Consider the following 17,957-nt stretch of genomic DNA (forward strand, 5'->3'; position numbering starts at 1 on the left):
AGGCCTGATGGGACCTCGTTCCTCAGGGCTGCGATGGCTCTCCAGAGCCCCAACCCACCTGCCTGGCTGGAGATTGTGGAGAATTCCCAGCGTGGTTTGCCTGGCTGCACACTCGGAAGCATTCAGGCCTCCCCTCCATGCTCTTGGGGGATATGGCAACCGGGAGGTGAGGAGACCTGGGGGGCCCTGTGGCTGTATTGTCAGAGGTCCGTTGGGTGGCGGCTTAAGCAGAGCCACCGGCCACAGTTGCGTTTGCCAGCTAAGGCCATTCACCTCTGCCTTCCCTCTCTTCAGCAGTGATTCCTCATTGCCCTCCTTCCTGTCCACAGTCCTACCTGCTGCCACCCGCAAGAGCCGTCATGTCTCTGCATCAGAAGAATCCACAACGCTCACGGCGTCAAAGCCTTCAGACCCGCAGCGAGACCCAGGGCCTGCAAGCTGCACAGACGTCCGAGGCACTGGTGAAGACCCGTGTGTCTTCGCCTCCCCTAATGCCTGGCAGTTCGAAGGGGGCTTCTGCTGCTGGTGTTCCCAGCACTCGTGAGGGTGCTCAGGGTTTCCTGTCATCTCCTGTTGCCATCACGGCCACCTCATCAAGCAGATCGGGTGTGCGCTCCAGTGGCCACAGGGAGGTGGAGAGCACTGCCCAGTCTGCCCCACAGCCCGCAGAATTGCCCTTAGATCCTATAGATAGGTTAGTGTCTCTTTTGGTGTGTTACCTGCTGCACAAGTATCACATCAAGGAGACTGTAACAATGGAAGATATTTTCAAGGTTGTCTCCCCAGTATGCAATGAACACTTCCCTGTGATCTTAGCGAATGCCTGCCAGCGCCTGCAGGTGGTCTTTGGCCTGGATATGAAGGTAGTGGATCCCCTCAACTACCGCTTTGAGGTCGTCATCAGCATGGGCCTCACATATGATGGGATGCTGTCTGGCCAAGAGCGCGTGCCCAAGACCGGCGTCCTGATCGTCGTCCTGGGTGTGATCCTCATGAAGGGCAATCGTGCTACCGAAAGGGAAGTCTGGCGAATTCTGAATGCGATGGGCATGCATGCCGGGAGAGTGAACCCCTTTTTCGGGGAGCCCCGGAAGCTCATCACCAACGATCTCGTGAAGGAAAAATACCTGGAGTACCGGCAGGTGGCCAACAGTGATCCTGCCCAATTTGAGTTCCTGTGGGGCCCGAGAGCCTATGCTGAAACCACCAAGATGAAAGTCCTGCAGTCCCTGGCCAGGGTTAATGGGGTTGAGCCGAGTGCTTTCCGATCTCAGTATGAGGATGCTCTGCAAGATGAGGAAAAGAGGGCCCAAGACACCATGTCAGACACGGCTGCCTCCCTTCTGGGGCCCCTGCTGGTTCTAGTGGCAAGTCTAGTCATGCCTACTGTCCCTAGTGACCCCCGAGGCTGATTCCTCACTTTGTTGTTCAAAGGCCATTTAGAGTTCAAAGAATTGAGGCCTGAGGTAGGGCTGAAAGGAGCACAGGATGTATGTGTATGTGTAACTTGGAAATGTGTTCTTTTGTTTGTCACGTGTTTATTATTCAAATGTTGTTTCTTTTAGTACAGATTCAATTAGCTTCAAAATCTCCAACTTTAGGTGCGGTATCAGTCTCACATGGAAGGCTATCATGAGGTTAAGTGGTAAAACCTCTGCTGTTTTGCAAAACTGATTGCAACCATCTCATATTGTCACCTGGAATCAGATCGCACAGAAGTTCTGTACGCATTTATTCGAAAAATGGATGAAATCAGCTTTAAGATAGTTTGGTTTATGAAGTTGAAGCAAATGCATTTTTGTCCAGTTCCAGCTTTTTTGTCTGTAAGGGTTCAGAATGTCAGCTCAGAATATGCTGTTTGGCATATTTATTTTGAATTAAAGATATTTGAGCAGTAGCCGATGAAGGAGGGACACTCTGACCCTTCTTAATCCCCCTGAAAGCAGGAGATAAATCTCTCATGGGAATGGTGTCCTACCTGTACCAGGAGGGTACAGGGCATTCTTATCACTAGAGAGAAAAGTTAGAGCCAAATGGCTGTATGAACCTTATTATTTACTACTTGCTACCCTTAACCCACACCACTCTGCCATGTCAATTCTTCGTAGATTCATTTTTAGTTTGTCTAAAAGTTATAATAAAAGCTTCCTGTTTTGGTCACTTCTTTGAGTCTCATATTTTTGTGGGGCTCCCATATGTACATTTGTATGTAATTAAATTTGTGTTTTCTTCTGTTAATCTGTCCTTTCACTAAGGGGTGTGGAGTGGGTTGTCTTCCTCAATAACCTAGAAGGATAGGGGGAAATTACTTTTCATCCTCTATGTGTGCATTACAACACCCTTCCCCTGGATATTCTCCAGTGTGCCTTCTTGTCCAAATTGGACTGTGAACCTGCTGACCAGCACTGCATTGCATCCTCTTCTGAGGCTTTCTTTCTGCACCCCCAAGGAACTGCCGAGCATCACCTGCCCTTTCCCTGACTTAGTGTGTTCCAAGTACCTGGCAGCCCCATCCTCACCGTGGAACCTCTCTGATAGCAGTGTCCTGTTCCACGCGAAAGGTCATTTTGGTAGTAAAATTTAGACCTGGTCTTCACCACTAAGCATTGTATTACATTCTCAAGGCGATTTCCAAATGATCTGGTGAGTATAGTCTGATTTAGTAAAGAATCTGCTAGTTTGGGAGCACTATTCCTAAAAGATGGGCTTATTTTATGATATTTGCCGTTGAATTTTAATGGGATTTCTTATTTGAGAATAAAGAAAACCTCTAATTTCTTTAATGAGAGGTGATTTTAAGTTAAATCTGGATGTAGGACAAGCAGAGGCTGAGGGGGTGAGGGAGCTGTATCCTCCTGAAAGCAGGAGATAAATCTCTCATGTGAATGGTGTCCTCCCTGTACCAGGGGGCTGAGGGACCTACTGGGCACATAAACCTCTGGGTGAGCTTACCTTGGTGGTAAAAAATCAAAGCCTCTCCTGTAAGTAATTGATGAGGAAAGACCGTTGGAAAACTAAGTAAGCAAACATAACTACTAGAACTACTTCTGCTAAGCTGATAATTGAGACTGGAGTTACTGGGAAAAAGTTAACTGAAAAGAAACCCAGCATACAATGTCCCAGTTCTTGTAGACTCTGGAGTTCCAAGGGAATGTGGTTCTTCGGTATTGCCTTTGGATAATAGATTAGATAAATAGATGACAGACAGATTGGTAGATAGATAGCTGGATGGACGGATGGATGGATGGACATATGGACAGATGCGTGGGTTGGGTGGGTGGACAGACATACAGATGAAAGAAAGAAAGAAAGAAAGAGAAAGAGAAAGAATCTTGGTTTCAATATGCATACTTGCATTTGTGCAGATGACCAGGCATTATCAGTCAGGTGGTAGATAGCAGAGAATCCTAAGTTAAACTTTTGTCAATGCAGCAAAAGTAAAAGAAAAATTCTCAGTATACTGTTATCATACTGCTTATTACAAACGACAGTGCAGATGGTGCTTCTGAGTGAAGTGTATGGCAAACACTCCCTGCAGAGATTTACAAGATCCTCTTGAAAAGTATACGTGACCCTGTATTGGAAGCACCTGTTATATAAGATCTCAGAAAGTTGGAGAATTGCAAGAAACACTTTGCCTTTTCAGAGACTCCACCAAAAAATGATAAGGGTTGTTGTACAAATTCTAGTGGTTGCTCTCTATGGGGCACTGACTATATGACAGTTCATGGACGACACCACAAGTGCTTATCCACAGCTTGTCTGCCACTCCATCTTGGGTATGTGAGAAGACTGTATTGCCCAGTTCACTTGTAGTTGGAAAGGATCATGCAAGTAGCCCTTGCTGCTGAAACATGGGTGGAAACGATCTTTATCAGTCACACACCAAGGCTTTTGAGAGACAGTATGCCACCATACTATTTTCTCTTCTAATCAGCAGCAAACAAGGACAGTGTATGTTCAAATGTGGAAGTACGAGACGGAGGCAGCCTAGACCTCTGGGTTACCTGGTAGCAAAGATTACCTGCCCAATCAATCAGATTTTATATGCACAAAAAATAAAGTTTTATTATGTTAAGCCATTCAGATTTCAGGTGTTGGCTGTTCCATCAGCTAGCACAAACCTTATCTGAATCATACACAGCTACTAATTCTGTTGCTAAGCTTATTTAAGTATTTAATGACAAAGCTAATAATGTATATATTCTTATTGCAAGAATTCTAAACTTACAAATCATAATCTCTGCCTTCAGAATATTCCTTCATAATGCAGCCATGTTCTCAGCAATAGCTACAATAAAGGATCTAGTATGTTATTTTAAAGCTAATTATAGGCTTTCTCATACAATGATGTGTTATAAAAATATATTATTTCAAAACAGAAAGAGTAGTAAATGGTATGCATATTATTCTGCCATATGTCCTCCCCACTTAACATGAAAAAAGGATCTTTCCAAGATAGCACATAGAGTCCTACTTCACTTTTATAACAGTTCCTATAGCCTGTATGGTCCGGAATTAATTTAGCCCTCTTTCTGACAGACACATAATTTGTGGCTATCACTTGTAGAACTAAAATATTTTGAACATGATTTGTTAGGCTGAAGTCCATTGTTCTGATAGCAAGGTGGAAACTGGTTTAAAGTGGAGAATGTGTACAGACTGCAAATTTTTATAAATATTGCCCAAATTTCATCCCCCAAATACCAGTTCATATTCTCAGAAAGTAATGACTGTAAATACCATAAAGACTGACACATATATTATTTCATACATCAAAAGTGCTTAATTTGAGAAGCAAAGATTTGGTCAAAAGGATCAGCTGACAGGGAATATGGCCACACAGGGCACTTACACTGGTGAGGGATGGCGATGCAATATCCAGGGTCCATGGGAGAGACCACATGTAAATCCAAGTCCAGAGTGTCCAGAGCAGGCTGGTAGTTGGAAGTTCTGAATCCAGAAGTCAGTGTAGGATGGAAAAGAGACCAGAAGGAGGAAAAAGTGAGCAATCTGGATGGAGAGTCCAGGACACCTCAGTGAATAGGCGTGGGAAATCTCCAAATCACTACTAACGGATAGAAATTGTATGGTTACCTGAGTAGGGACGTCTACTGGATAAAAGGGCCAGAAACATCCATCACCCCACAGAATTCCTCCATCTACTGTTAAAGCAAGTGTAGCTGCCTCTGCTGCATCAGCCAGTATTGTCCCTGGTGGATTCTAGGAAAACGACATGTCTTGGCTAGTCTGGGGGTCCACTTTGCCAATGTATTAGGGCAGGGATGTGTCTTGATACCTGCTGGCAATGGGTATCTCATCCTCTGTGCACAGTGGGCCCTCTCCACTGAGGTGGGGACTGCACGAATGTTAGTGAGTGACGGCAGACAGTTGAGACAGGCCAGAAGCACCAATGAGCAAAGGAAGGTGGCACGCAACTGCAAGGAGGAGGAGATTTGAAGTAGTGTACCCTAACACCAATTTCCTCAGCTGCTCTTCAGATGAAGATCTAGGTTTGGACATGTCTCCTAAAATAATCCACATGGTGTCCCCAACACAGACTGTAAATTTCTCTCTGAAATTTCTCATGTTTCCTGAATTTGTGGCGCACTAGATGATGGGTATCATTGACAAATAAAAATTAATAAGGTCGGAAATCTAATGTACAGCCAAGTGATTATAGCTAACAATACTATACTGCAATTCAACATTTGCTAAGAGGATAAATCTTAAATGTTTTCACCACCACAACAAAAACAACAAAAAATCAAGGAAAAGGAAATGGTAACTTTGTGAAGTAATGGATATGTTAATTAAGTTGATTGCGGTGATTATTTTGCAATCTATATGTATATCACAACATCAACTTGTAGATCATAAATATGTACAATTTTTATTCGTCAATTATATCTCAATAAACCCGGGGAAAAAGGGACATAAGGAGGAAGAACATTAATAAACAAGTGCACTGCCGAATTGCACATTATACGGATGTGGGTCAGTCTTAAATGTCGGTATTAATTCTCAATGGGAAAGTTAATTTATGAGTGACAGTCTAGGGAGGGGAATGGAGAACCTGATTTGGAATTGTCAAGGCCCGGTGACGCATGAGATTACAACAGGTGAGCCATTTAGAAACAAGAGACGAAAAATGCAAGAGAAAATATTAAACCATAGTTTTGAAGAGTGGATTATTTTAAAATGGTGATTTAGGCAAAGTTTGAGAGGGGTTCCTGATTAGTGATTTGTAGATACTACAAATAATATATAGTAGTTTTCAAGTATCTATTGGTGCCAGGTACTGTATTTATATTTCATTCTATTATATTACTGCATTCTTGAAAAACATAACAACCGCCAGACACAAGATACAGGTGATGTTAGCTCCATCTCCTGATTTATTTACTTATTTTCTAAAAGGCCTGGAAATATTCAGTGACTTACGCAAGGTTACCTTGCTAGTAAGTGCCAGATGGAGCTTGAATTCTGATCTCACTGATGAAAGGATCTTATATTTTTACCTACATGAAGGAGAAAATTCTATAATTATATAATACACAATAGACTGTCTTGAAATACTCTTAATCAGGATTACTTACCTAAAGAAAATTACTAATAGCAAAAAACATTTTTTTGTGGAGTTCCTACACGAATTATAGATAGGGTACGTAGAAACTTTTGAAAACTTTTATTCTTCCCATAGTTAAGTTCCAAAATTGAAAAACTCCAATCCTTTTCCCTTTTTAAGCATAAAAATGGAGTTTTTCTGCATTTGAGCACCGCTCAGATCTTACAACTTCTCTCTATCGCCATCTGTCACTGTCCTAGTGGGTAGCATCTTCATCTTTTGCTTGTATCAGTTAGATCAGCTTCTAATTGGTCCCCCTGAATCTACTCTTGCTCCTCCAAATATCCCTCATACTCCGTGAAATGTGTCCTTGAAGAATGCTAACTCTACTCAAAACCCTCCCGTGGTCTCCGGTCCCTCACAGGGTAAATCCTCGAGGCTCTGCACAATGGGGTTCTGGTTTTCTTCATCAATCTCTTTCTCCGCTCTCAGCTCGCTGTTGAGCCATCCACTCACCTGCAGTAGGTTTCTTTTAGAGAAAAAAAATTAAGAAGTGACAATTTAGAACTTATTGTACCGTTCAACACGATTGGGAAATTTGGGCTAATTAAAAGTTAGGGCATTGGAACTGGCTGGCAGAAGCTTGGTAATTATCCGCTAGGGTAACTGTCAATTCCCCCGTTTATCAAATTATAGACATCTCCGCTACCTTGTACCTAGTATAATTCACTATTTCTGGACCACACGATAAAATAAACATATGCATGAACAAAAATGAGGAAATTAAAAAACAAAGGAGAGAAATTGCATTGTACAACGAATTATGCTTTTAAACAAAGGTATTTTAAGTCTCTTGTGAACACTTACCAAACTTTCAAGGGCCACCCTAAGCACCAACTGCTGTTATGATAGTGACCTTTAAGCTCCTTGAGTCCCATAACACAATGTTTTTGTTTCGTTGTCAGTGGTCACACTCACTGGCTGCCTTGCATCAGCCCTTTTCAACGGACTTATCACTATTTGTCTGTAAGATCTTTCAAAGGCGTGAGTGTGGTGGAACTAATCTGTACGCCTTTCAGAGTTTACCCATTCACAGAGAATAGTTTGTTGCACTGAAGGGAATCGCAGCACTGTTACTCTTCCCAAGTATAATGAGGACGCCCAAATACAAGGACATATGCTGTCACTACTGAGATTGCCACACATACTTAGTAGTTGGGAAGTTGCCACACATATAATAGTTGATACAGTTTATCTTTATAAATATGCCGATATGAAAGGACGTAAATAAGAGTTCTGGTACAAAGTGACTTTAACAGGCCTTCCTTACAAGGAGAAAAATAAAGGTGTATAAACCCTCTTTTGTCCAGTAGGTACATGGCACTGTTTATACAAAGCCGTGTTTTGTGACTCTCAACGTCAGTCTCTCCAGATCACAAACTGGAAAACCCAGGAGCAATTGTAATGGTCCCTCCTCCGGGCCCTCCTCTTATGGCTCGTCTCTAGGTCTGGCAAACCTCATGATCTTCTCAGTATGAGCACATTGCTGTCAGTCTCCATCACAATGATCTGAGTGGGGATGTTACTCTTTTCCTCCCTCAGCATTTGAAAGAATATTCTGACTGGTCTGTGCTTTCTGTCTGCAGTACCTCTCCTTTTAATCCGTTCTATTGTTGTAGTAGTGAATATCTTTATTCCCACAATACCGCATAGCCAACTCCTAACTTTTTATGCTAACACCCAGTATCTCAACTCAACGACTCCATCTAATTTTCTAATCAAACTTCAACTATGACAACCCATTCACACAATTTGCTAAATGTGCATCATTTGTTCACATACTATATTCTGTTCATGCCATTTCCTCCTAACACAAATATTCCTGCCTCATCAAAAAGTCTTTGGGTGATAAGTTTAGATTATATCAATCTCTTTCCTTATCTGAGTTCTTCTCTTGTATTCTGCATTTCTCCCAATTAGTTTGTATATACTTCAAAGGCAGGAACCATTTTCATATTACCAGATTTCCCCCAAAGAACAAAGGGCTAAAAAAGAGCAAGCATAAAGAAACACCTCTAATAATTACTCCGTGGACTTGGTGTGAATGTCCAAATATAGTTATAACGAGGAAGCCCAAAGACAAGGACATATGCTATTACTACTGAGATTGCCACAATACTTAATATAAAACCAACAAAAGTGAAACACTTTCTTTTTGTTATTAAAATAGAAAACAATAATACAACATACATATGAATGTCATTCTGCTTTTTAAATTTATTCAAAGATCATAGGTAATGTTAATAAAGTATTCAACCTTTATTCTGTTGGCTTATAAAACCTGGACCTCTTACTAAGACTACTTTCAAATTATGTGCACTTGGGTGTGTACATACTTCCACATATTTTTTTAAATGTGGTAGATTTATATGGAGTCATATTTCAATTTCCACTCTGAAATAATATCCCATGGAAATTCCTTTTCAATACAGACATTAAAAATACATGGACAAAGCAATAATACCAAGTAAAGTAAAAAAGAACACTCATAAAACGGGTATAGAATGTATGTTATAAAGGCACTCACTTGTATGGCCATATTAAATACAATATCATGAAGAACTTTCATAATAATGAATTGTGCAGCACTGTTCAGGACTGTTCAGTCATGTATGAACACACACACACACACATACATATAATGCAAATAAAACTCACTATAAGGTTTTAACTAACTCTTTATTACTTTCATCCTGAATGCTCACATGATGTGTTCTGGATCAGACACAGATTTATCATTCACGTAAAATACAAATTCACTTAAAATACAAATACAAATGCAAATAATGGCCATGTTGTTTGTGACACCCTGATTCTTACTCCTGGGGTGATGTGGTGAAAGTCAGGTCAATTGTCCTATATTTACAAACTTTGAAGTCATTGTAATCGGTGAAGAATGGAGAAAAATGGATTTTTTTTTCTGTTTATGTACAAGAGCAAGAGGCAACTAGCTACCTTCTCTCTCCCTCTTGAAATGAGGGAGAAAAATCTTTGTTCTATGGACATAAGATGGAAAAACACTCGAGTTCTCACTCTAACTTTCTGGAGTATAAATACATCTTTCCAAGGCCCAGGAAAGTCCTTCTGTCCTAGGTCTCTGTAATCTAGAGTTGTCTCCAAGGTCTCATTTTCTGTTGAAATACAAATATATACCTCTGGATTTAGCTAAATCTTTCTGGAGTTCCCAAGTCTTGCTTTAATGCTAGGATCCCAAATGTAAGCAACATTTTTCTCATGAATCTCTAATTCTATAGAAACATAAACATATTTTCTCTACACCTTATACTTGTAGTATATAATATTAAAAGCTATCAGTATTTATGGGATACACAGACATATAAAAGAACCCTATGACATGAAAATTTGGATAAAAACAGTATGTCTTAAAAGGAGACATGTAAATATTGAGGTGATCTACATCTAACATTTCTGGGATCTAACTGGTACATGAAAAGTCTGCAGCACAAAGTGGCAATTGGGGTGGGAAGTTATGTAGTGCTTTGACCTTGGGGTAATATTTTCACAATGGCCAGTTCACCCTTCCCTCTACAAGGATGTTACTGTTCTCACTTGAAACCGGTGTGAAAAACACAAACACACAAAGGAGTTACTAAAAACTTTGAAGGTAAGATTCCAAATCACTAAAATTCAAGTTTCTATTCAACATATTATGCTGAAACTCAGGAATCATTATTTTAGCTCCTATACTTAACTGAAATCCAGCTCTCTACCAGATACCATGTCCCCATTCCTTTCCTGAGTACAGATCAATCAAGTAAACAACTGGAAGGTGGAGTCACAATCCTTTTCACTACCCAGTACTATTGCCCTTCTTCCTTGATTCATTTCAGGCGGTCTAAGGACAACCTACATCCGAATTTCCTAGATTACTGTTGAATATATTACAAGCACCTGCCTGCACCAGTCTTGAATATAAGTCACAGAACCTGCACTTTTAATAAATATCACAAATGATTCTGTAGCTATCCAAATTTAGAACCATTGACATTTTCCCTTTGGTTTTCTTCAACACTATCATTTATTATATTTGTAATTTTCTCTAATTTTTAAAAAAGCACTGGTGCATGGAGTACAGTATTCCTTTCCACCCAAAGTCTCACAAACATTCTGAAAGATTTAAATATCCATGAGAATGTTGTGCTATGCCTCAGGTTTTCCATTTCTTAATCATATTTCTAATCACCACATCCTTGACCACTTCAACCAGCCACTTTTATCAATATTTATAGCTATCACAAAAGTTGTAAGCAGATATAATGTTTCATTCATATATTCATGATTTATACAAGTTAGTGGTTTGCAACCCTCACTATGCTTGAGAATCACCTGGGCAGCTTTTAAAACCTACCGGTGCCAAGGACACAGCCTAGAGAATCCAATCTCAGTTGGTTTGGAATATGTCCCGGGCATCTGTAATTATGTAATTTCTCCAGGTTGTTTTAATATGCATCCAGGTTTGAAAAACACTTCTCTGAATGCAACCAGAAGAGAGTTGGTGAGAACTTCAGAGATCTAAGTTAAATAAGTCTAACACTAATATTACAAAGATGCAATAAAAACCATGGATTCTTGGGCCAAATGGCCTGAATTTAAATTCCAGGTATATTCTGTCTTAATTGTACTTCTCCAGGAAAGTAAACTGTCCATGCTCTCCTTTCTCCATATGTTTAAAATAGTAGTGATAATACCTAATCCTGCTATTTGTTGTGAGGCCTAAATGAAACAAATATATGTAAAATGCTTAGTCATTTCCTGATATTCAACAAACGTTGGTTATTGTCATTAATCATAGGTTTGTCGAGTATTCAATAAAAATTAGAGTGAATTTTATTGAAGAACAGAATATAAGTCACTCTGTTTCATTTTGTCTTATCCAGACATGCTTTCCTTACATAAGGCTGTTGAATAGCCTTTATATGTTCTTTAATAAATAGTATTGGGTCTGTCCCCAGTCAAGAACTGGAGAACATATGGGATTATTTTAGAAGCATTTTGAGTATCAGGTGGAGCTAAGATGGCGGCATGAGTAGGCAGGCAGAAATCTCCTCCCAAAACCATATGTATTTTTGAAAATACAACAAATGCAACTATTCCTAAAAGAGAGACCAGAAGACACAGGACAACAGCCAGACTACATCTACACCTGCGAGAACCCAGCACCTCGTGAAGAGGGTAAGATACAAGCCCCGGCCAGGTGGGACCCGAGTGCCCCTCACCCCAGCTCCCAGCGGGAGGAGAGGAGTTGGAGTGGGGAGGGAGATGGAGCCCAGGACTGCTAAACACCCAGCCTTAGCCATTGGCATCGGAGCGCAGACACACAGTGTCTGCATTGGGTGCTGGAAACTAGGGAAACAGGACAGTACGATCTGTGAGTGGGTCCCCAGGGCCGGCGCCCTTGGGACAAAGAAAAGCGAGTGCTTTTTGAAAGTCTTTAAGGGACAGGTACCCCACAGCTGGATGGAAACTCCCCTGGACACTTAGCCTAGCAGCTGGGAATCCCAGGGAGCTCCGGGCGCCCTAACCCCCTGGGCGGCCTCACAGCTCAGAGGTCCCTCACGGAGATAAACAGTCTCACGCTTGTTTCCCCTCCAACACGGCTCCACCATAGTGGAGAAGCAGCCTGAGGCAGTAGGGCAGAGCTTCTTTCACAGCAGCCAGGCAAGAATTAGAAACTCCATCTGCGTGCAGCTGCCCAGCACAAGCCACTAGGGGTTGCTGTTCTCCCAGGAGAGGAGGGCCACAAACCAGCAAGAAGAGATGTTCTCCCAGGCAACACATGCACCAGCTCCCCACAAATACCTCTATCGCCATGGAAAGGAAAAATAATTTGATACAGACCAGACTAACCCAGACATCCTCCCCTAACAAGGAATCTGGGGAGATAGACCTAACCAATCTCCCTGAAAAGGAATTCAAAATAAAGGTCATAACCATGCTGATGGAGCTGCAGAGAAATATGTAAGAGCTCAGGAATGACGTCTGGAAGGAGATTACAGAAATGAAACAATCTCTGGGAGGATTTATGAGCAGAACGGATAAGATGCAAGTGGCCACTGATGGAATAGAAACCAGAGAACAGGAATGCATAGAAGCTGACACAGAGAGAGAGATAAAAGGATCTCCAGGAATGAATCAATATTAAGGGAACTGTGTGACCGATCCAAACGGAACAATATTCGCATTATAGGGGTATGAGAAGAAGAAGAAGAGAGAAAAAGGGATAGAGAGTGTTTTTGAAGAAATAATTGCTGAAAACTTCCCCAAATTGGGGGAGGAAATAATCGTACAGACCACGCAAGTACACAGAACTCCCAACAGAAGGGACCCTAGGAGGACAACACCAAGACACATAATAATTAAAATGACAAAGATCAAGGACAAGGACAGAGTTTTAAAGGCAGCTAGAGAGAGGAAAAAGGTGACCTTTAAAGGAAAACCCATCAGGCTATCATCAGCCTTCTCAACAGAAACCTTACAGACCAGAAGAGAATGGCATGATATATTTAATGCAGTGAAACAGAAGGGCCTTGAACCAAGAATACTGTATCCAGCATTATTATCATTTAAATATGAAGGAGGGATTAAATAATTCCCAGACAAGCAAAAGTTGAGGAAGTTTGTGTCTCACAAAACATCTCTACATGGTATTTTAGAGGGACTGCTCTAGATGGGGGCACTCCTAAGGCTAAACAAATGTCACCAGAGAAAATAAAATCACAGCAAAGAAAGCAGACCAACCAAATAGTAACTAAAGGCAAAAAATAAAATCAACTACCCACAAAAGCAGTTAAAGGAAACACAAAAGAGCACAGAATAAAACACCCAACATATAAAGAATGGAGGAGGAGGAATAAGACGGGAGAGAAATAAAGAATCACCAGACAGTGTTCATAATAGCTCCATAAGCAAGTTAAGTTAGGCAGTAAGATACTAAAGAAGCTAACCATGAATCTAAAGCCTGCAATGGCAATAAGTACATATCTTTCAATAATCACCCTAAATGTAAATGGACTGAATGCACCTATCAAAAGACAAAGAGTAACAGAATGGATAAAAAAGCAAGACACATCTATATGCTGCTTACAAAAGACACACCTCAAACCCAGAGACATGCACAGACTAAAAGTCAAGGGATGGAAAAAGATGTTCCATGCAAACAACAGGGAGAAAAAAGCAGGTGTTGCAGTACTAGTATCAGACAAAACAGACTTTTAAACAAAGAAGTAACAAGAGATAAAGAAGGACATTACACAATGATAAAAGGCTCAGTCCAACAAGAGGATATAACCATTATAAATATATATGCACCCAACACAGGAGCACCAGCATATGTGAAACAAATACTAACAGAACTAAAGGAGGAAATCGAATGCAATGCATTCTTTTTAGGAGACTTCAACACACCACTCACTCCAAAGGATAGATCCACCAGACAGAAAATAAGTAAGGACACAGAGGCACTGAACAGCACACTAGAACAGATGGACCTAATAGACATCTATAGAACTCTACATCCAAAAGCAACAGGATACACATTCTTCTCAAGTGCACATGGAACATTTTCCAGAATAGACGACATACTAGGCCACAAAAAGAGCCTCAGTAAATTCAAAAAAATTGAAATCCTACCACCAAGTTTTCAGACCACAGAGGCATAAAACTAGAAATAAATTGTACAAAGAAAGCAAAAAGGCTCACAAACACATGGAGGTTTAACAACATGCTCCTAAATAATGAATGGATCAACGACCAAATTAAAATGGAGATCCAGCAATATATGGAAACAAATGACAACAACAACACAAAGCCCCAACTTCTGTGGGAAGTAGCTAATGCAGTCATAAGAGGAAAGTATCTAGCAATCCAGGCATATTTAAAGAAAGAAGAACAATCCCAAATGAATACTCTAACGTCACAATTATCGAAATTGTTAAAAGAAGAACAAATGAGGCCTGAGGTCAGCATAAGGAGGGACATAAAAAAGATCAGAGAAGAAATAAATAAAATTGAGAAGAATAAGACAATAGAAAAAAATCACTGAAACCAAGAGCTGGTTCTTTGAGAAAATAAACAAAATAGATAAGCCTCTAACCAGACTTATTAAGAGAAAAAGAGCATCAACACACATCAACAGAATCAAAAACGAGAAAGGAAAAATCACGATGGGCTCCATAGAAATACAGAGAATTATTAGAGAATACTATAAAAACCTATATGCTAACAACTGGAAAACCTAGAAGAAATGGACAACTTCTTAGAAAAATACAACCTTCCAAGACTGACCAAAGAAGAAACACAAAATCTAGACAAACCAATTACCAGCAAAGAAATTGAAGTGGCAATCAAAAAACTACCCAAGAAAAAATACCCCTGGGCCAGATGGATTTACCTTGGAGTTTTATCAGACATACAGAGAAGACATAATAACCATTCTCCTTAAAGTATTCCAAAAAATAGAAGAGGAGGGAATACTTCCAAACTCATTCTATGAACCCCACATCACCCTAATACCAAAACCAGGCAAAGACCCCACCAAAAAAGAAAATTACAGACCAATATCCCTGATGAACGTAGATGCAAAAATACTCAACAAAATATTAGCAAACTGAATTCAAAAATACATCAAAAAGATCATCCATCATGATCAAGTAGGATTTATTGCAGGGATGCAAGGATGGTACAACACTCAAAAACCCATCAAGATCATCCACCACATCAACAAAAAGAAGGACCAAAACCACATGATCATCTCTATAGATGCTGAAAAAGCATTTGACAAAATTCAACATCCATTCATGATAAAACCTCTCAACAAAATGGGTATAGAGGGAAAGTATCTCAACTTAATAAAGGCCATATATGATAAACCCACAGCCAACATTATATGTAACAGCAAGAAGCTGAAAGCTTTTCCTTTAAGATGATAAACAAGATAAGGATGCCCAGTCTCCCCGCTTTTATTCAACATAGTTCTGGGGGTCCTAGCCATGGCAATCAGACAACACAAAGAAATAAAAGGCATCCAGATTGGCAAGGAAGAAGTTAAACTGTCCCTGTTTGCAGATGACATGATATTGTACATAAAAAGCCCTAAAGAATCCACTCCAAAACTCCTAGATCTAATATCTGAATTCAGCAAAGGTAGGATACAAAATTAATACTCAGAAATCTGTTGCCTTCCTATACACTAATGATGAACTAGCAGAAAGAGAAATCAGGAAAACGATTCCATTCACAATTGCATCAAAAAGAATAAAAGACCTAGGAATAAACCTAACCAAGGAAGTGAAAGAACTATACTCTGAACACTATGAGACACTCATGAGAGAAGTTAAAGAAGACGTCAATAAATGGAAACACATCCTATGCTCATGGATAGGAAGAATTAATATTTTTTAAATGGCCATCCTGCCTAAAGCAATTACAGAGTCAATGTAATTCCTGTCATAATACCAACAACATTCTTCAATGAACTAGAGCAAATCATTCTGAAATTCATATAGAACCACAAAAGACCCAGAATAGCCAAAGCAATACTGAGATGGAACAATAAAGCTGGGGGGATTATGCTCCCTGACTTCAAGCTCTACTACAAAGCCACAGCAATCAAAACAATTTGGTACTGGCACAGGAACAGACCCATAGACTAATGGAACAGACTAGAGAGCCCAGATATAAACCCAACCATATATGGCCAATTAATATACGATAAAGGAGCCATGGACATACAACGGGGAAATGACAGCCTCTTCATCAACTGGTGCTGGCAAAACTAGACAGCTACATGCAAGAAAATGAAACTGGATTATTGTTTAACCCCATACACAAAAGTAAACTCAAAATGGATCAAAGACCTGAATGTAAGTCATGAAACCATAAAACTCTTAGAAGACAGCATAGGCAAAAATCTCCTGAATATAAACATGAGCAAGGTCTCCCTGAATGCATCTCCTCGAGCAAGGAAAACAAAAGCAAAAATGAACACATGGGACTACATCAAACTAAAATCTTCTGTACAGCAAAGGACACCATCAACAGAACAAAAAGGCATACTACAGTATGGGAGAATATATTTGTAAATGACATATCCTACAAGGGGTTAACATCCAAAATATATAGAGAACTCAGGCACCTCAACACCCAAAAAGCAAATAACCCAATTAAAAAATGGGCGGAGGATATGAAGAGACAGTTCTCCAAAGAAGAAATTCAGATGGCCAACAGACAGACACATGAAAAGAGGCTCCACATCACTAATCATCAGGGAAATGCAAATTAAAACCACAATGAGATATCACCTCACACCAGTAAGGATGTTCAGCATCGAGAAGACTAAGCACTACAAGTGCTGGCAAGGATGCGGAGAAAGGGGAACCCTCCTACACTGCTGGTGGGAATATAAGCTAGTTCAACCATTGTGAAAAGCAATATGGCAGTTCCTCAGAAAACTAAAAATAGAAATACCATTTGACCCGGGAATCCCACTCCTTGGAATTTACCCAAAGAATACAAGTTCTCAGATTCAAAAAGACATATGCACCCCTATGTTTATTGCAGTACTTTTTACAATAGCCAAGATATGGAAGCAACCTAAGTGTCCATCAGTAGATGAATGGATAAAGAAGAGGTGGTACATACACACAATGGAATATTATTCAGCCATAAGAAAGAAACAAATCCTACCATTTGCAACAACATGGATGGAGCTGGAGGACATTACGCTCAGTGAAATAATCCAGGAGGAGAAAGACAAGTGCCAAATGATTTCCCTCATTTTTGGAGTATAACAATGAAGCAAAACTGAAGGAACCAAACAGCAGCAGACTCACATACTCCAAGATGAGACTAGCGGTTAGCAAAGGGGAGGGGTGAGGGCGGGCGGGTGGGGAGGGAGGGAGAAGGGGATTGAGGGGTATTATGTTTAGTACACCTGGTGTGAGGCATCACGGGGAAAACAGTGCAGCACAGAGAAAGCAAATAGTGAATCTGTGACATCTTACTAAGCTGATGGACAGTGACTGCAATGGGATATGGGGGTGGGACTTGATAATATGGGCTAATGTAGTCACCACATTGTTTTTTCAAGTGAAACCTTCATAAGAGGTTATATCAATGATAAAAAATTTAAAATATATAAATAAATATACGTTACTGCACCAGAATTAACACTTGTCCCATCAACTATCCTAACACAAATATACCATCTATATAGTAAGCATTACATATTTAATTAAATGGTAATTAATCCTTTTGTGTGTAAGTAAATTTAAATATGTATATTTTTGCTAACAATGATTAAATTAAGAAA

The 17,957-nt window shown here is 40.2% G+C and overlaps 1 protein-coding gene across 1 annotated transcript; it reads left to right on the top strand.

The window, feature by feature from the left end:
- Positions 1–359: 359 nt before the first annotated feature.
- On the top strand, positions 360–1,412 carry LOC130682008 (melanoma-associated antigen B16-like). Its single transcript, XM_057496013.1, has one exon. It carries the CDS (start codon positions 360–362, stop codon positions 1,410–1,412), a length of 1,053 nt encoding a protein of 350 aa, XP_057351996.1.
- The last annotated feature ends 16,545 nt before the right edge of the window (positions 1,413–17,957 follow it).

The sequence above is a fragment of the Manis pentadactyla genome, chromosome X (assembly GCF_030020395.1).
Source record: "Manis pentadactyla isolate mManPen7 chromosome X, mManPen7.hap1, whole genome shotgun sequence".
NCBI lineage: Eukaryota > Metazoa > Chordata > Mammalia > Pholidota > Manidae > Manis > Manis pentadactyla.

Coding starts and splice junctions, on each gene's coding strand:
- LOC130682008 (XM_057496013.1), top strand. CDS start 360: ATGTCTCTGCATCAGAAGAATCCACAACGCTCACGGCGTCAAAGCCTT.